The 20,471-nt window shown below is 40.1% G+C and overlaps 1 protein-coding gene across 2 annotated transcripts in view; it reads right to left on the bottom strand.

Annotated features, from left to right (window-relative positions):
- Positions 1–5,441: 5,441 nt before the first annotated feature.
- kirrel1b (kirre like nephrin family adhesion molecule 1b) overlaps positions 5,442–20,471 on the bottom strand; it is a 57,725-nt gene continuing 42,695 nt past the window's right edge. The window contains exons 4-15 of one of the 2 annotated variants that reach the window (XM_077616031.1): positions 20,204–20,361; positions 18,237–18,387; positions 16,578–16,683; positions 16,358–16,506; positions 15,591–15,718; positions 14,640–14,766; positions 13,558–13,658; positions 12,078–12,294; positions 10,844–10,951; positions 9,500–9,627; positions 8,304–8,414; positions 5,442–8,171 (exon numbers count right to left, since the gene is read on the bottom strand). In XM_077616031.1, coding sequence (XP_077472157.1) covers positions 7,578–8,171; positions 8,304–8,414; positions 9,500–9,627; positions 10,844–10,951; positions 12,078–12,294; positions 13,558–13,658; positions 14,640–14,766; positions 15,591–15,718; positions 16,358–16,506; positions 16,578–16,683; positions 18,237–18,387; positions 20,204–20,361 — 2,078 coding nt within the window. In that variant the 3' untranslated portion in view covers positions 5,442–7,577. The remainder of the gene's footprint in view (positions 8,172–8,303; positions 8,415–9,499; positions 9,628–10,843; positions 10,952–12,077; positions 12,295–13,557; positions 13,659–14,639; positions 14,767–15,590; positions 15,719–16,357; positions 16,507–16,577; positions 16,684–18,236; positions 18,388–20,203; positions 20,362–20,471) is intronic. The other variant, XM_077616032.1, reaches the window with a different exon arrangement.

Below are 20,471 nucleotides of genomic sequence, written 5' to 3'. Positions count from 1 at the left end.
GAGACCATCCAAACTCCATGCAGGAAGGTCAACCCACCGGGGTGTGAACTAGATATCATAAATGTGAGATGAACATGCTAACTAGTACTCTTTCACCGTATCGTCCAATACAAAAATGTCCAAAGAAAAAACATGCTCGAGCTTCCCTTTTCCTAAAGTCTGTTGGGTTTCACATCTGGTCCATAAAAAGTTGAGATTCTAATGTGAACAAAGTTTATGTTAAAGGATATTTGTTGCTGCACCATCACCGTCTCTAGCGCCCTCGTCCATGCTGTAGTTATTTCCCCATCTGTGGATTTGTTGGTCGACTAAATTGGAGGAAGAAAGTGAATGCCCAGTATGCCACTCATGTGTAGTCATTTTGTACACTAACATGTTCACATGTAGGATCTCAAGGGGGTTGACTACATTGTAACAGTTGAGAAGATCAAGAGCCCAGAAAGCAGCAAGATCCACTATTTGTCAAAAAAATAACATTTAAGAATATTTACATTCCTACCGAAATTAGTAAAGCTTTTTAAACTTATATATGATAATCTCCATTACTCCTTTAAATGAAAAAAAAAACTCTAGGTGGCTTCCTTCCTTTGCCGTTGTGGGCAGCCACAATTGTAAAAACGCAAATATTCTCACAGTATGGTTTAGAGAGCATCAGATACTGTATTTTTCTGACTATAGATTTATACTCCAGTGCAGTGCAACTATTAAATCATGACAGATGTTATTTTTAAACAAAACCGCAAGAGGGAGCTCCACGTCTATGTTGATAATTTCAACAATAGCTGTGCATAGGCTGTTGGCTTTTCCTGTCAGGGGGCGCGTTAAAGACGTAGAATCGCTTCCAAGTGAGAAATTTATAGATTTAGAACTATCATGTTATTATGGATTTTATGATCTATAATTACAATTTAAACTATGTTCATTTAATTTACTATCAATCAACATTATAATATGTAATATTCAAATGTCAGTTGTGTGTTTGTGAAGGCCTTTGGGATTATTTTGATGATTTACAGTAGGTCTACATTCTGTAAATAAGTTCTCTTGGTTATATATGGTGTGGTGGTTTTAATGGAAATGAGCCTTTGCGAACGGCAGAGTATTACAACCCGGAGACGGTACACGGTCGATTGGTCACCGGTCGATTGGTCGCCGGTCTTTTGGTCGCCCGGAAGGTTATTGATAATTACCATTTAAATCGTTGCTCAAATTCCCTAAATACAAACTGCGAATTACTATTTAGTCATACTTAATGCCCTAGTAATTATTAGGCTAAAGAAAAGCTCCAAATTTCCCGGACTTTTATTGTTTTTTGTTGGAGAACTTGTTAAGACCCTGACTGACGTAGCTTCTTAAAGGGACAACGCATGCACATACAAACTCTTATACACTCACACGTCAGCTCAGTGAAACTGCTTATGGTCATTGTTGGCTTTTATTGATGCGTAGACCGTGTTGTTTTACCTTGTTTTGTCGCCGGTCTTTTGGTCGTCGGTCTTTTGGTCGCCGGTCTTTTGGTCGTCGGTCTTTTGGTCGCCGGTCTTTTGGTCGCCCGTTGTCGCGGTCCGGGCGACCAAAAGACCGCGACCAAAAGACCGGCGACCAGAAGACGGCGACCAAAAGACCGGCGACCAATCGACCGCACACCCCCAGAGACCAACCAGCGGACCAGGATGGCCCCAATGAACTGCTGTCGGAGTGGCACTGGAGTCGTCGCGTATGCTAACCACATTTATGCAGTATGTGCAATATCGGCTCTTAGTATTATTGGGATTGTCAGGGTACATTTACAAGGTCTAGGTTAATGAAATTTCGGGATCAGAATGCAAGAGACGACAGCAATTACACTATTTTTGTATTCAATATTTCACAGTAATTGGGCTGATCTAACCGTAATCATCGCTGTAGAAAGAACACCAATAGCTCCAAATTACTGTACTCAAGATCCCAGTAAGATTCTTGAGTTTTAAGAACAGTCCAGAGAGCAGCAAACCACATGCTTAGTATATTTATGAATACAACCAAGATTTCTTATTTTTAAGATCAAATTAGGTCACGCAAAATTTATTGCTATAGTGAACCTTTGAATTGTTTGCTCTATTGAAATTACTGGTACAGCCCAAACATTGTATTATCAAAATTGTGTATCCCCCAAATACATAGTGGGGTCTGCAACAAATAAAGGCTGTGATCTGCAAATTATAACCTACCTCCCCCTGAAGATCGGTGGATTTGACGGCAACATGCGTCTGGACAGCGTGGAGGCGTATGACCCCGACACAGACGCTTACCCTCCATGCAGTATCCACGCAGCAACTTTGGCCTCCAAGTATTAGAGGATCGCCTCTTTGTGGCCGGGGGAACAAGGGTGTGTCGCCTACCAACCTAGTCGAGTACTACGACCCCAACCCGGCCCCTCTGTGCGTCTCTCTCTCCTGTCGGCGAAATCCGCCCAATTTTAGTTATAGTAAACACATTTTATTACTATTAAACCACTAGTTATGTGTTACTTTGTTAATAGATGGCGAATTAGAAGAAATGAAACATTTTTTCCAATCCAATATCCTGTTTTTGGTGTTTTTTTCAGAGCGTTAGAACAAATTAATTTGTTTTTAGTTCATTTCAATGGGAAACGTTCGCTCGAGTTACGAAAAGCTCGACATACGATCTCAAGTCCCGGAACGGATTAAGATCGTATGTTGAGGTACCACTGTAGATTGTTATAACCATGTGCAAAGTAGAGTGTGGGGGACTTCAGTTTGGGGGGCGGGATATCAGAGGGTGCGCGAAGGACAAACGTCTTGAATAGCATGACATCATTTTGCACTAATATGATAATATATCTTCGGCGGTGCCAGCCATGAGAGGGGCCATAATCCGCCCGACGACCGCTTGAGATGTGAAGGGGGGAATAAATGGAGAAGTAGGGGAGGAAGAGAAGTGGAGCGCTGAAGGTTATTTCAGACATTATTCCTCAGACGGGAGGAGAAAGCAGAACATTTCCGACATCCCGTTAAGTAAAGATGGGGCAGCCGAGCTCCTTTTCTGGACATTTTTCATCTCGGCGCAACAAGGTGAGACAAGGAATGGAGTACACCCAAGGTGAAAGTGAAAGGAATAAGTCAGAATTATTGTGGGATAATGGCGAATTAGCAGAAGTTGAAGAAAGGAAAGGGAAATGAGGTCTTCGGAAAGACAAATGAGGGAGTTATTGTGAAAAAATAAATACAATATTAGAGGGCAACTAACAGTTACAATTTGACTCTTTGGTTGCTGTAACAGTTCGTAGAGGGTGGTAGAGTGAGCTCGGAAACTTGAATCATCACACCAATACAAGGCCTGTGAGGTTAAAGGTATGAGTCAAGTGATTACGAAAGTTCACATTTCAAAATAAGACGACGATGTTAGATGGATTAGGCCGGAGTCCAACTGTGGCCCGGTGCCCAATTTTTAGTGGCTGGTAGCAAAGTATGAAAACTCCATTGAATATGGCACGTAAAGGAAGCCTAAATTTGGTCTACATTCTGTGGAACGTCTCAGCTTTAACACTAGATGGCAATATTAACAAGTCTCACTTTCACTGTCCCCCCCCACACACACTTCCACACCAATTAAATGATGAAATCATGTTTAAAAATAAACTATCAAGATCCACAGACGTCCATAACTATTGAAATTGTACAAAAAATGATGTAATATGTAGGATTCGCTTTCTTAAAACCAATGATGGCAGTAAAGTATCAGACTTGATTCAATGGAAAAAGTGTAGATGAGTACACTCATTCTTTTTCTCATGCGACATGTTGGAATTAAGAAAGCGAGTCACAGGGGCATGTATTCATCTACAAAAAAAAGATATTAATAACTTAAAATTATGTTATTCTAATTCAAGTTGACTAATTCAGACTCAAGTTAATTAAGATTCATCTTAGCATTTTCCGATTCACTTTCTGATACAAATATCCGCCCATAGAAAACAAGTAGAATTATCACATTTGAATATTTACCACTAGGTAAACAAATGAATATGAAATGATAGGGGATTTTTTTTCTTTTTATATGAAATTCTTTCATTTATTTTCTGAAATTGTATGAAAAAATAATTTGAAACATGGGAAAATGTGACATTGAAAAATGACGACAAAAAAAATGCAACCATACATTGTGAAATATCAAACATGGGCATCACACAATAATGTCAAAAGTGGACCATGAAAATTTGTACATGTTGATACAAAATAGTGCTTTCATAAGCAGACGTGATTGTTTCCAATTTCGGTCAAACCATCATCAGTCTTTTTTATTTTGTATACGTAAGTTTTTTTTTGCATCACCTCAGTCAACATTTTGCACAGACACCCCCAAAACGGACACTATGTATCAGCCGTTCTTTTGGCTGCAGTAGAGTGAAAAAAGTAGCTTCCAGTGTGGCTGAGCATGAAATATGTCCTCGTTTTCATTTGGGTCAACTGGTTGGCTGAATTGTTCTTATAAAAATACAAACAGACAAAATGCAACTTAGATGATCATATCAGGGAAGTTTTCTTGACAACTTGGCCACTTAAGTTCTGCCTTAAACTTTAAATGTTCTGAAGGAACGTCAGATTTTTGGAGAGAAAATTATGTTGAATCAATCCTAATTCAAATTTGGATCTGTACTACTTTGCCCCACTTAGGAACTTTGGGTTAGAAACCCTAAATTGGAATCTTTACCCTGTGTTGAAGATCTAATTTGAACTGACTTGAAACCATATTCTGGAATTCTAACTGATAATTCCCAACATCATTTTAAAACCTTAATTTGTAACAAGAACCCTGGCTAGTTAAACTTTGCCCAGCATTTTAAATATGGATTAAAAATAGGGCTTTAAGTCATAATTATAAATAAAATAAAAAATAAATTATAAAATATAGGGAGTGCAGAATTAGCTCATCCTCTTTATGCACGTTATTACTCTAAGCCAGGGGTGCCCATTACGTAGATCTCGACCTACCGGTAGATCGCCAAGGACCTATTGGTAGATCCCTAAGGTACTATTGGTAGATCGCACAACAATAACATTTTGATACCTGCCCTCTGTCCACTTCCTTAGCTAGGCTCTCAGGAATTTGCCATGTCCGCAGTAAGATTTAGCATGAATCCAGAGTGGATTTTCACCCCCATTCCCTGCCGCTGCCATAAATGTTGATAGAGTCTCATGCGAGGTATATCATTACATAATTGCTGAGCTTTCTCAGTGGCCAGTAAAAAAAGGTAGATCATGGAAGGTTAACCCATTGTAATGCATACCTGTCAACCTCTGCCGATAACTGCCCTTATAAATGATTATGATTCCCCTTACAAACCCCCAAAAAACCTTACAAACACCGTACGACTCATACGGTGTTTGTAAGGTTTTTGGGGGATTTGTAAGGGGAATCATAATCATTTATAAGGGCAGTTATCGGCAGAGGTTGACAGGTATGCTAATGGTGATCCTGGAGCAAAAAAGTCTGAACACCCTTGCAGTAAGTAATTGGTAATAGCTTTCCACAAATGTATGTTAGAAGTGCAATCAGTGGATTGCACACCTTTGGCCACACCTGAATTTTTTGGACAAATGAATGAAGTCATTCTTTTTAACCAAAAAACATCTAAAAGATGAATATATTAATAAAATATGGGTTTTGATTGAGAAGATTGTGCTTAACACATCAATATATCAATTAGACCAAATAATTGTTTGCATCCTTATTAATTTGGATTGCAGGGCACATGAACAATAGTTTCAAACTATAATGTATACCTGAATGTAATATGGACTTTAACATGGACCAGTAAAAAAGTTCTCATTTGAAACCCCAACTATAGGTTGAAACCATACAATAATTTGAAACCCGAACCCCATCTTCAAACCCTGACATGAAATGATTGCTAACAAACACAGAGCAAAAATACATTTAAAACTTCAGGAAATGTAAAATTGTATTATTTAACTTTGACTGGTGTTCTGAGCTGCACTGTGATTGGCCAGTCTGTATTGTGGCCTAACAAAGGATCTGTTTACTATATAGTAGTGTATGAATGGGACACCAGCTGTACACACAGGAAATCACTCTGGAATAGCAAAAATTAACAACCATAAAGTAAAAAAATAAATAAAATACTTCCCAAAGCAATTCCCAGTGTTTTTGCTGCAGAGCGGAAGCATTTGTTTCCAGGTTTTTCCACGTTGTTTCCTTGTTTTTCATATTTTTTGTTTACAGAATCAAAACAAGATCTGGAAGTGTCTGCAGCTTGATATGTTAAGACTCCAACGTCAAAAGTGAGCGGTCGCTTGTTGTTCAATCCATCGCCTTCATAAAAAGGCATTGCAGTCACGGGAATGGTGGTCTGGGAGGTCTTGCTTCAATTACCCTCCCTCACAACTTCCCTCCTTTTGTCCATATTAAAAAAAAATCTGTCCTGTTGAAAACGTTCTGTCTTAAAAATCCAGCTCCTTTCGCATGGAATTCTGAAACTTTGGTCCGCAATGTTTTTTTCTTCTTCTTTGTGTTTTTGAATAAAAATACAGTTACATGTTTTTTTATACAGATTTTCCACAGTTTCAGTATAAATACGTATGGGGAAAAACGATTCTACTGTGCAAGTGATGAGAAACATTTTAATACTTGAGGATCCGGATGGGGAGGTATTTCTGTCTTTTTTTGTCGTTGTTTTTCGTTCAAACTGCAAGTCATAAAATGGACCAAAAAGCCAACTTTAAAAATCAGCATGATGCTTTGCTACCTGCTGACACTTCCGACCCCTGCTGTTCTGTGTAGTCAAGAAGCTGCCATGTTGCTGCAGTGTATGAAAATATGTTTGTTTTGATATAAAATGTCAGAATAAAAGCAATGAATTTAGTCCACAAAAACTAATGTTTTTTTTTTTTTTGTCAAAATCTCAATATGTGGAAATTGTTCTTATAACCGGTCAGTCAGTCAAGCAGACACCAATGTCTGGCTGTCTGACCAAAATCAGTAGTTAAAATTCACCCAAATTGGCTGATGTGGTTACTTAGATATTTACTGTATGTTGATCCTGTCATGGCAGACCTACTTACAGAATGTCAATGGGTTAGACTTAGGTACACTTGGGGACTTAGGCACCATCATAGTCCATCTTAGTCTGTATACACCCCTAAATGGCTGATTCAATGCTAATGACTAACTTCCCGTTCGATTTTGGACATGGGGGATTGTGAATTGTTCGTGTATCAACTGGAAATAGATTTTTTTCACCAAATAGATTGATAGTGGAAGAGTGGTGGAGTAGCACTTGGAACCTCAGGCTTCATGGTCGCTTGGATACAAAATGCCCAACAACCTATTCAACTTGGGACAATGTCCTTGAGGCGTTTGCAGCTCATCATGAAAAACGTAGCAATTGAATTAGATGTCCATTGGTTTAAATGGTTTTGGAGTCCTATCACATGCATTTCTGGGAAGGTTTAAGCTCCCCAAAACAGAAGACTGCTTCTCTTCTTCTTCTTTGCTGATTGTAGTTAGTGTTTACTTGGTACATATTGCTAACAACAGCACATGTGGTTTTGCCTTCATACATGAGTCTGCATCCTCTGCGTATGTCTTTGGGAGTGGTCAGAAGGGGGCGATGAGTAGGAAAAGCGAGTGGCTGCGTCGTATTTTCCAAGACCTGCCTCGGGGCTCTGCTGCTCGGGTCCGCTCCCCGGGCCTGTGGGATACATCTCGTAGGCCGGGCCCTCTTCTATGGGCGGTGCAAAGGCCACGCGGTAGCCATGGTACTGCGAAGGGTATCCGTAGTTGTCATAGGCCAGTTGGGTGCTGCCGTCCAACAACCCGCAATCCCCCGGATAGTCTCCGGCCGGATTGGTCGCCGCCTGCTGGGCAGCTGCCGCTCGAGACAGGGTACTGAAATGGGCATAGGTGGAGTGGGACATACGAGAAGGGGGACGCGGGTCATAGCAGCCGGCACGGGAGCCTGGAACGCCGCTAGGTGGGACCGCGCCACTAGGGGCTCCGGTCGGGGCGGCGGTGAGAGCGCCGCCGGCACCTGGGCCTCCACTGGGCTTCGGGGAGCGGAAGTCTCCCTGTAAGGGCACGGTGCGGGATTGAGGGCGGCCCTCATCGTGAGTGGTCGCTCGCACGTTGTAGTAACCGTTGGTTGGATCCTGGAAGGTAAAACAAACAGATGAACTGGGAAAATTGTAGTTGGAATCCCCAACATTGGTTTGAAATTCTTGAAATTTGTCAGCATCAAAAGGTCCAATCGCGTGCTATGATGGAATTGCATGTTTGCTGACCTTGAGCTCATAGTCGTCATGCGAGTCGCCTTCGCTGCGTACTTCCTGCTTGAGGTCCACGTCGTCTTTGAAGGGCTGAGTGGAGGGAGAGAGGGAGACAGAGGGCAGAAACTAAACCGTCAAACGACAAAACATACAGATGGACGGACGGAGAGAAAGAAGAAGGGCGGGAGGGAGGTAGAGACGTCGGAATGTTGGAAAGAAGGGAAGAGAAGACAGTGGTAACTTTTATTCACTTAGCTCAGTAAAATAGATGCTTATTTATTTGTTGTACATTAAGTCAGCAATTTGACAATGTCATGTGACATGTTTTGTTATCTATTGATGATTTAAGAATTAAGAAAATGTATTTCTTTAAAATAATGACTTTTTTATGTCTTGTCTATGAAAATTTAGTAGTTTCAACTTTCAATTTGGTTGATTAAAAATGAATTTATTTTTGTTACCAATAGTAAAAACAAATCAAAGTGAAAGAGACTAAGCTATTTTTTTGTAAAAAAATAAATAAAATTATTTTAAAATGCTAAGGTTTTTATTTATAATATATCATATTTTATGCCCTATGACTGACTGGCTACCAGTCTAGGGTATGGTAAGCATTTTGCCTGAAGTCCGTTGGGATTGGCTCCAGCAACCCCCGCAACCCTTGCGAGGATACGTGGTACGGAAGATGAATGAATGAATATATAATATAACATATTAGTAAGATAAACATCTGTACTCATTTACTTTTTTCTAAAATGTTATATAATTAATAAATGAATCAGAATGACCTTGAATTCAAATGAAGAAAGAATATGAGAGCATTCTTATCAACAAATTACTATTCAATGTAATTTCTAATTATAGATACGTAATTATTGAATAAAATAAAACTGAATTACATTTGCATACATTTCTTTCCTATGTATTCATTTAACACATTGAATATTTTGATTGATTAATTCAAAATAATAAATAAAGTATTTTCATAGTTTAAGCCGTCATATAGCAAAATATAAAACAATAAAAAATCCTCTAAAAGTTACAGGAATTATTCAATGATTAAAAAAAATGCTATTTTACATTAAACGTCATATCCAAATGAGCAATATGTTGGTTATGACAATTAAATTAGAAGCAGTGCATAAAGGTTTGCTGCTCCCTGCAAGTGACTTTTCTAAGGTTTTTATTGGTCAATTTTCGCAGGTCCTCACCGAGTACATGGCCTTGACCATGCGTGTTGCCGTGGAGACGTTGGCCGCCTCTTCTTCTAGACTATGGGTCTCCTTGTTGACCGTCTCTACTTTGATGTCAGCTTTACTCAGAGTGACCCCTCGACGACCTAGGAAGAGTTTTCAAGTGTCACCAACAAGAAGTTTGAAAACATGAATGTTCTCCAAACTGAGAGTTGAGAGAAAACATTGGACATGTTTGACATGCTTGAATGAGGAATACCCTCATCCGCTTTGGTGGATCAAAACCTTTGTGAAACCATTACAATATAAGACTTCCAACACCACAATTTGGGTTCCAAACTAAAATTTGGGTTTCAAATAAGCAGAAATAAATGATGCCATGGACCTCTACTTTGGAAATATCAGCCTAATTAAAAAAATTAAACCCTCCCTTAATATACTTTCTTTCAGTTTCCGGACTATAAGTCACACTTTTTAGTTTTGGCTAGGCCAGGGACTTATACACAGGTGCGACTTATATGCGTCTTTTTTTGCCACTCTGACCTGCAACAGCTTATGCTGGGTTTGTTTTAGGCTACAATTATTCAAAAAAACTATTTAAAATATTAGAAAATAATGTGCCTATTTTGTCTGATCTTCTCTATTTTACTATTATTTTAATTTGCAATGTTTGTTCCTGGTTTCTGATAAATTAAAAAGCTGCCCCCCAAAATGCAACGTATACTCAAGTGCAATTTATATATTTTTCTTCCTATTCATTGTGTATTGTTTGGTTAGGGCGACTGAAAAATAGGAGAGCATTCACGCCCAGTGATCCCAATTCAAACAGATTAGACATCTATTGATGTAAATGGCAGGTTTTAAAACAGAGATCCATCCCAATGACCTGAATAATAATTTCATCACATTGTTTCTCATATTTTTTGTGGTTCAGATTTTCTATGACGCAACTCCCAAATTTATAGGTGCATTTTAAACATGTGCATCTATTAATTATTTTTATTTTCTATCTCACACCACATTTCCCTGCTGCTTGAAATAATTGTGCATCTTTTCAATTCAGCGTCAGCTCTTGAGGATTCACTCGTCATATTTTCCCTCAACACAAAACAGCATTCCCTCATTGGATTTAATGTTTGGAAGACTCGGATTATTCATACATTTCAATCCTCACTTTGTTTTCAGCTGCTTTCTCTAGTTGACATTATCAAAGATTATTCCAAGAATAATAAGAAGGCGGCACGTGGGTGTTTGGAGGCTGTTTGCCACGTTTGTATGAATATTCATGTGGCTCATTTGAATAAAACGCTGAAGTAGACGGCATATGTCGCGAAAGCGGTGTGACAGATACGAAAGACTCACTGCTTTTGCGTTGGCGGTACAGGAAGAAGGCGATAGCCAGCAGCAGAATGAGCAGTAGGATGGACGAGCCCACCGTACTCCCGGCGATGATGCCCACCGGGACGATGTCTGAAAGGCACAACAAAAATAAACTAAACAATGACAACTGTGACTTAACAAAACGAGAAATCCAACAGACAACACCGCCCAAAAAGAATCATGACATCTAACAGTTCTAGTTTTTTTTTCTTTTTTTTAGAGGGTAGTTACCTCATTATCAAATGAAAGGAAAGAAACCAACAGGTTTTGAATTTAGAAAGATCAATGGAAAAATGTGTTGTCCTAAAGTGAAACCATGAGTTAATGCAAAAAGAACTGAAAACTAGAAATCAAAAAGACTGTTTGGAATATAAGACTCTTGGAATGAATAAATAAACTTGAGAAATACATTTAGTCAACCCTCAAAATCTTACTTAAAAACAGAAAGAAATTCTGACACTGTCTTTGTGTTTAGTGGGAGGTTTGTAACTGAAGAGATACATTTGATGTACATTTTTGACATACAGTTTTTGTATATTTTGGCTGGGCCCGCGACGAAGTAATACTCAAGGGCGATTTATGTTTCTTTTAGGCTACATTTATCTGAAAACCTTTCATGTTAACAGAAACATATTTAGCATGTTGTTCTTCCGATTGTTACTTTATTTTATGTTCGTTCTAGGTTTCTGATAAAATTTAAAAAATGCCCTCCTACACATGCGACTTATCTACTTTTCCTCTTCATTTCGCATTCTTCGGCTAGTGCGACGTATAGTCCGAAAAATGGGGTGCTTAATAAAGAGGATCTGCTATTAAATATTAATTCATAATAGAGATGTGATCAATGTTCCCTCTGATTATTTGTTTGTCTGGGCAGAAAGACAACCTCCCTGAGCACACTTAGTACCGGTGTGAGCAACATCATCATTGCTCGCTATGGGCACACACCAGTATCACACCTGCCATAAGCAGGTGCATGTCTACTACACATAAATGATTTAGTAATAATAAAATGTAATGATTAATATCTATGAATGGGCAGCCCGGCGGATGAGTGGTTCGCGCGTCGTCTTCACAGAAAGAAAAAAAATTGGGATTTTATTTTGTGCGCTCCATATGATTTGCTGTGCGCAGAGAAGACGCAATTGTGCACGCGCGCAGCTTAGAGGGAACATTGGATGTGATATAGAATTGCCATTTTGGTGGGTTTCCATACCTGTCTCCTCTAGGGTGATGATCATGGTGCGGGGTCCAAACGAGTTCCAGGCAGTGCAGTTGTAGGGCGAATGAAAGTCGGACTCCATGACGTTGTTGATGGTGAGCGTGGAAAGGACGGCGCCGCCCTGTGACGGAGGCTTGCTCTGCTCTACTGTGTAGCGCTCCATCAGTGTGCCTTTTTCCTTTTCCCACACATTCTCCTTCCATGCCCACACCTACAGTTTAACACATCCACATCGTTAAGATTTTGATTGTCTAAAATAGTGGTGGCTTTGATAAAATGTCAGCCTCTATGCAGATGGCCACTTCCTGGAATGAATAGCTTTTATATCATTTTTTTATCCACGATTTCACATCAGAAAAAGGAAATTCTTTCCATATATACATGATAAAATTGTACTCTGTCCCTTTACTGATGTAATTTGTTTCAATTGTATAATACTGGGTGAAAATTGTATCGGTAAAGTTCATCATATTGTTTCATAATTGGAAAACAAAGTATAGTGTTGGACTGATTTATATTGTAAATACACTGGATCACTTTGAAACTGGAGTAAATTGCATAGCATTCTAATCAATGTGACTTCTTTCGTTTCTGAAATAGATCACATAGTTTGGCGGAAAAGGGAAAAAAATAGTATTCATTTCTTTAAATTTGATTGAAATCATTCACTCAAAGCAGAATATCAACTGTGATTGGTGGCTAAACAATAGAGGTCAGGAAAAGAATGGTCACCACAATTCCTAAATCTGTAACCCACCGTCAAAGCGATTGCAACAACTGAAATTTAACTAAAATGTGAATAGTCACGCTCTAACGGTAGCTATAGTCCTTTCCACTGCACAAATTCCAACAGATTTACCCTCTTTATGAAGAATAATGCGCACACAGACGGATTTATTTGGGAATATCTAGTGGTGCACACACATATGCACATTCCATTTTTGATAAGTCCCTGTGTCTGTGCATTAAGCCGCAACTATAATGTCGTATCACATTATACGCTTGCTGCTCCCTGGCTGTGTGGCGGGGGTTCTGAAGCCTCCTAAAAGCTCTGATTTCTGTCATGTCGGCGCAGCAAAAATTGGATAATTGCCGCTGAGAGGTGCAGCTGAAGCGTCATTTGGGCGGTGTGGGGGGGGGTTGGCGATTGCGATTATTCTCACGCTTGCAAGGTTTGAAATTCGCCTTCACTTTGTGCCAGAGTGTAGTTCCATCAAGTGTTCTTTGAAGGAGGTGTGTGTGTGTGGGGGGGGGGGGGGGGGGGGGGTCTGAATAGGTTTTAACACATTTCTTTAAAGAATAAAAGTGGCGCTGCATTCAGAAGGTGGCAAACAAAACACTTGATGCGCAATAATCTGAGCCGGCGTGAAAATAAGACATAGACAATGTTTTTTTTTTCAATCGAGTTACTCGCGCCAATTACTTTTCGAAAGATGGTGGAACTGAGAGACCGATTCCATGTGAGTAAACCTACAATTTTATCAGGTGGGGGCGTGCTGGCGATGTAGCACTTGATCTCGCCTCGCTCACCCCTCACAGCGTACTGGACTGGATCGCTGGAGATTATAGGTGGCCCTGATGAGGAAAAGTAAAAAAAAAAAGTGGACAGCAAGTATTATTTACGTATTTTCCACCCTCTAAAGCGCAACTAAAAGACTTTCAAAAGCCGGTGCTGTAGGTGTGAGCATGGAAGGTGCGCCCTATAATCCAATGCACCTTATATATGGTTCAATTAGTGGTCATTGTATTAAATTCCTTTTTAATCAGCTCCATCTGGTTGATTTATAAAACACAACTCCTAACCACTATTACTATTACTAATACAATTACTATTTCTATTTCAACTACAATTACAATTACTATTATCATCATCATCATCATCATTATTATTGCTATTACTACTACAACAGCTCCAATGAGTAGACCTCCTCCTACTTCTACTACTGCTGTATTTTATAATCTGGCACGCTTTATATATGAAGCAAAATTTAAAATAGATCATTTATTGGAGAAGCGTTTTATAATCTGGTGCACCTTATAGAATAAATACAATAATAACTAGGTAAGTGTATCCTGCAATATACAAGTGATCCCAAACAGTATTTATAGGTAAGAGCATTTGTTTTAATAATATAATATAATATAATAATCAAACACTACCAAGACAGATATGTATATTCTTTGACTTTTAGGAAAAAAACAACTACTATTACTCCAGTGCACTGTCTTGTGACCATGTAATTAATTTATATCTGTGATTAATATATTATTAAACACGTTGTGGTGCATCCTTGATGTGGTGGCACCAACTGAACTCATTTAGATAATTACAATTTTTTTTAATTGTTATTAAAAATGGACTGGGAATTTTCTTTTGTTCGGTTTCAATTGTGGACCTGGAACAGACCAATGAAACGCAAACATGATTTTTGATTCTAGTGTTGAGTTATAACTGTAGGCAGGGTGGTTGTAGGTCAGTGTGGTAAATAGTAAAATAATAGTTCACTAAGAAGGTAAAAATTCTGCCAGACTGGAAAAAAGGTGACAGCGACTCACCATTGACCGTGAGTGTCACTTCAGTCTCACCCACACCGATGCGAGGCACGATGGCCTTGCACACATACTGGCCAGCGTCTGCTTGGCCCACCGACTTCAAGTACAGCTGGTTGTTGTTACTAAGCACCTGCACGCACAGACGGACACACAAACATTGACAGACAAGCATAAACTAGAGAAAACAGCAGAGTCTACTTGAGAGGCAAAAAGCTGAGCCAGACAGGGCTGGCGAGAGCAGCATATTTAATTTATAAAACATGTTGATTTACTTAGCAGGCTCCATTAGCTTTTTCTCCTGGAGCTTTCTCTTAAACTGTTGAGCATGAATTAAAGATTTAAGACACAGAGAGTCTTTCTACAAAGTGTCTGCTTTACAACTAAGCAAACATTTATGAAGTCTGGCTTTTTTCTTTGTCACCCCTCCAATAAATGCATACACACCGGTTTTCTGGGGACTTTTTACATATTTTAGTGAAGGATTTAACCTTTCTGTTGCTGTCCAACTGTACCCAAATGTTGCCTTTTTACAGTAAGTACAGTAGAAGAGTCCCAATTTAGAGTTCCGTGCCTTCATTTTAGTGTCTAACATTGTGCGACAACAGCAACTGAGCTCTACTTACATAAATGCAGTAAAAAGTGTGCAAATTAATCGGAAGTCTAAGTCCAGCTGGCAAACTGTGTGGTAAAGTATATTGGTCCTTAGATATGATGAAAAGTACCTGAGATTAATGAAAATATGTTCCATGATTTTTTTGTGCTAGTTTGAGTAGTAAAAAAAAGAAAAAAGAAAATAATATAGTAGAATTGGGTGAATTTGAAATTAGCTCTACCTGCTACAATCTGGAGCACTAAAAGTGAAAGCCTTTATTGGAATAAAAGATACTCAAAATGGGTGACTATTATAAATGAGACATTATGATAAGTAAGTAGGAAGGTAGGTCAACATTTCACCATGTTAGAGCCCTTCTTGGTCCAAGTTAGGGTGAGAGGTGGGTTTCCAGACCACTTGCAATTCAGGGTGACATCAGAGTGTACATCCACTGCAATGGGCCGTGGTTCTACCACCAGGATGGGTCCAACTGAGATGCAAAGAGAAGAAATCGAGTCAGTAGTTTGTAGGTGGGTACCAAGTCAGGCTGGCTAAATTGTAGGCAGATGAAATGCGTGACCGGACGTTTCGTCGAAAGACGTTTGGTCCCCGGACGTTTGGTCGACCGGACGTTTGGTAGAACGGACGTTTGGTAGAACGGACGTTTGGTAGAACGGGTTCGCATGCAATTGATAGATTTTAACATTGGGTAAATAGGGATTTAATGACTATTATTTAACATTGAGTGAATAGGGTTAGGGTTAAACAAATGAAAGTCTCGTGACTCAAACCTCGGGACTCGCAAACCCGGCCACCAAACGTCCGTTCTACCAAACGTCCGGTTGACCAAACGTCCGGTCGACCAAACGTCCAGGGACCAAACGTCCGGGGACCAAACATCTTTCGACGAAACGTCCGAGTACCGATGAAATGAATGGACTTTGCATGTCCTATTTCTTGTATGATACCGATTTAGACAATTTTTGGTCCAAATTCTGTCCTCTTTGTCGTATAGAAAAAGAGCGCGACTTTACTATTTACTTATTTCATTGTTGAGGTGATTACATATGTATGTGATTGCATATGTTACTGGGGTAAAAATAAAAACGAATAGTTCAGTCCTATTTACAGTGTACGTCCACCAGGATGCTGACGTTGGTGCTGCCCACTGCATTGAACACCTGACAGGACACAGGTTCGGTGAAGAAGGAGTGGTCGGCTGTGGTGGCAAAAATGCTCTCTCTGGCACCTTCAAGCAAGACACCGCCCTTCGCCCACCTGACAGACACACGATTGATAGAACGTTTAAGTCAAACTAAACAACGAGTATGGCGAAAGGTCGTCCGGACCTGAAGCCCATGATGGGGGGATTGGCAGTGGCCTGGCAGGTGAAAGTGACCCTCTCTCCTTCAAGAACTGAGCGAGGCTCAATGGACAACGTCACTGTCGGGGGATCTGGAGACAACACCACACGTAGACCATAATTTGAAACATTAAGTGTTTTAATGTGTTTGTTTTATCAGACGTGAAATCATGTGGAAAAATGTTGCAATATTGGCTTGAAATGTGCTCACTTTAAAGGTTTTATTGTACTGGAGAATAAACATTTACATTGAAATTACTGTATATAAGCAAGAATGTTGGCAGAAGTTGTATCAAAATTTAATCAAATTCAGTCCAAAATTAAGATTGTGGTTCACAACACTCATATCTCAAATAATCATCCCCCCATTTATTACTGCAATGCCATGTGTCTTGCTTGAATACAATTTCCCTTGTTTCATGTTTAAATCAGAGGCATCCAAACTACCACCCGTGGACCGACTGTGGACGTCTAGTTTTTGTTGCAAGCACAAAAAGCTTGAATTAAGTCTACATTTATGTATTCTCAGGGTAAACACTAGATGAAGGGAGTCAATTAAACATTGCATCTTCTTTCATTCATTCATCTTCCATACTACCTCGCAAGGGTTAGGGGGGTTGCTGGAGCCTATCCCAGCTGACTTCGGGCGAAAGGCAGACTACACCCTCGACTGGTCCCCAGTCAGCCATAGGGCACACAGAGAGACAGACGCCAATTCCCACTCACAATCACACATCCACCAAGCGGGAATCGATCAAATACTTGCCCTCACCGAAGTCAGGCGAGTGAAACCCTACTCCCTTAAGAGGCGTCCTTTAACTCAAAATCTGACAGAATGTTGAAATCAATGTAGGGTCGAGTCTGGGTAGAGTCTCAGTGTATTTAGTTCTACATAAATAAAGTCCAATTTGAGTGGGGGGTCAAATAAACCGTGTGCGGTCGATTGGTCGCCGGTCTTTTGGTCGCCCCGACCGCAACAACGGGCGACCAAAAGACCGGCGACCAAAAGACCGACGACCAAAAGACCGGCGACAAAACAAGGTAAAACAACACGGTCTACGCATCAATAAAAGCCAACAATGGCCATGAGCAGTTTCACCGAGCCGACGTGTGAGTGTACAAGAGTTTGGATGTACATGCGTTGTCTCTTTAAGAAGCTACGTCAGTCAGGGTCTTAACAAGTTCTCCAACAAAAAACAATAAAAGTCCGGGAAATTTGGAGCTTTTCTTTAGCTTAATAATTACTAGGGCATTAAGTATGACTAAATAGTAATTCGCAGTTTGTGTTTAGGGAATTTGAGCAACGATTTAAATGGTAACCTTCTGGGCGACCAAAAGACCGGCGAACAAAAGATCGGCGACCAAAAGACCGGCAACCAATCGACCGTGTACCAAATAAACAATCGCTACTAGCCCTCCATGTCAAAATGGATTGGACGTCGATTGTAGCCAATGAGATAATAAGCACAAATAATTTAAAAGTCTTGATTTACCAGATTTCAACGCCTTAGTTAACAAATAATATTGGGAGGATTTCAAATTGGTCCTTGCAGACTTTTTTTTCAAGCGGGCCTTGGAGAAAGAAGTTTGGACACCTCTGGTTTAGCTTATAAAGAATGTTCATGGCATTTTTATCAGAACCTACGGTGCACGTTGAGCATGATATTGGCCCGCTTGCCCATGGGCACAGCCGGGTTGCTGGCCACACACGTGTAGTTGCTGTGGCTGTCAATGTCCAACGGCACAATCGGCAGGTAGCTCCTGGTGGTCACCCTCTTTCGGTCTGGGAGCACCTCCTGTGGCAGCATTAATGTGACATATTTTTATTTGTTTTTTGGTGTGCAAATAGAGCAACAATACCATTTGGAGGAGTGTGAGAAGATGTCAAAACATGTGCGTTGGAGTGTGTGAGTCAATGTTTGCTACTACGTGCGCATATGAGAGCCGCGTGGCATAATTTCACTGTGGAGTTGCGAATATTAGCGTGAGAGAGGAGGCGAGGGAGAATGTGAATGAGAATGCGAGAGAGAAAGAGAGAAGGAGAGCGAGCATGTGTGTACGTATAGAAGTGGGTGGAAGAGGGCAAAGTGTTCGTATAATGCAAATGATGACATTTAAAAGGTTAGGTGGTCTCCCGCTTGTTAAACTGATTATGAAAACACACATGTTACAAAAGAAGCTACATTATGTCACGTTCAGTAAAGACCCTTTCAGTAATTGTGAAAAAAAACGTAGAGTATATTCAATACATTGTATGTAGACCAGGGGTCAGAAATTCCAGTCTTCGAAGGCACCTATCCATTCTGTTTCTGCCCCTCCAACACAGCTAAATCAAATAACCAGGATAATTATCATGCTTCTGGAGAGCTTGCTGATGAGTTGATGAGATTTGAAGATTAGACTGGGTAGGGGTCCTTGAGAACTGGAGTTGGTGACCTCTGATGCACTTGTTTTCAATAACTACAACAATGGGTACATCATATGTGTAAATTAATAGGAGTTCTAAGTTGTCTTCACTGATTATAAAAACTGTATGTAATGGACAATGTATGTTGGGGTTAAAGAAGTTGTCTTTAATGAGGATGAATACCTATGATACAAAAAAACTTGTAGAAATATCACCAAAACACTGCAATTCTTTGACTGCCCACTAAGGTGTCATCAACAATTACAAAGAGACACAAAACCACGTAAGCTACACGTTATTTTCAGGGATGACTCCATCGAGTTGTACCGGGACGAAGTGATAAGTGAAAACTGAACAACTTTTCAATGCGTCAGACTGAACTCAAAACACGAGGACAAAAAGCCTTCATTTTCTCAACATGCCATTTTTTTTGCATCACAAGTAATTACTTTTTCTTTTTTAATTGTCTGTGCTAAAGAGTTGTCTTTAAAATGTTTGTGCATAGGACTCATAAACCAACATCTGCTTAGTGGGGAAATACTCTCTAATTCCTCTTCTTTCTGCCTTTTTTTTTTTAGACAAAAACCACTAGAATGTGCCAACAAAGAAGATGATGTAGCTTTGCTGGGAGTTTAAAGTGAACTTGTTCTGCTTTTGTAGCGGAATTTGTGGCATAACCCCTCTTTAATCCAGCACTCGGTGCATAAGATTAAGCACAGATCTGCTGGATTCATCTGTTTGTTCATTTCCCTTCCAATGGAAGTGTGCAGATTTCATGTCTTTTCCTAAATGGAGTCCTTTGCCTATCATGACTTAAGATAACAGACAATTCATTAGACATCTCTTTCACCTGACAAAAGGGTTCCAAAATCATCTGAAAAAAATATATCCACTACTTATCTAACAACATTTCAGCTTCACTAGCTCTAGTTTAGTTCTTTGCCTATATCAGTGGTTACCAAACTATTTTTACAAAGTGCCCCTTTGTAAGATGCATTTTTTTCAGAGTCGACTGCCCCTTTTCCCCCTTTAAGAGACTCATTAGTAAAGCTCTACCTACTGGTGTAACTTGATAATGAAAAGTATTAATGGTAGCCCTATGCACCCCTTTCACAACGCAGGGCCGCCCAGTTGGAAAACCGCTGGCCTAAATTAAACGTAGTCAAGGTATTTTTTTTAAGTGTGGAATGAAGTGTGTGAGTCACCGTGGATTGGTGGGCGCCCTCAATGAGCAGTCCGTTTTTGATCCACTGGATGTGTGCGGCTGGCTTGGCTCCTCGAGTGACGCAGGTGAGGTTGTGTGGAGTGCCTGCCATGAGCAACAGCTCTGGGGTGCCCTCCACCACCGGATCCTCGGGTGGGACTGGAGGGTGAAGACACAAACAGGTTTACTCACTCGCATTATTAGTCATGCCTGCGTGTACCCAAGCTGTTGGGGAAAAATCCAATGCACCTTATATATGGTTCAATTAG

Source organism: Stigmatopora argus, chromosome 12 (genome assembly GCF_051989625.1).
Source record: "Stigmatopora argus isolate UIUO_Sarg chromosome 12, RoL_Sarg_1.0, whole genome shotgun sequence".
Taxonomy (NCBI): Eukaryota; Metazoa; Chordata; class Actinopteri; order Syngnathiformes; family Syngnathidae; genus Stigmatopora; species Stigmatopora argus.
Note: the sequence above shows the minus strand (reverse complement) of the source record. Positions and strands in the feature narration are given on the sequence as shown.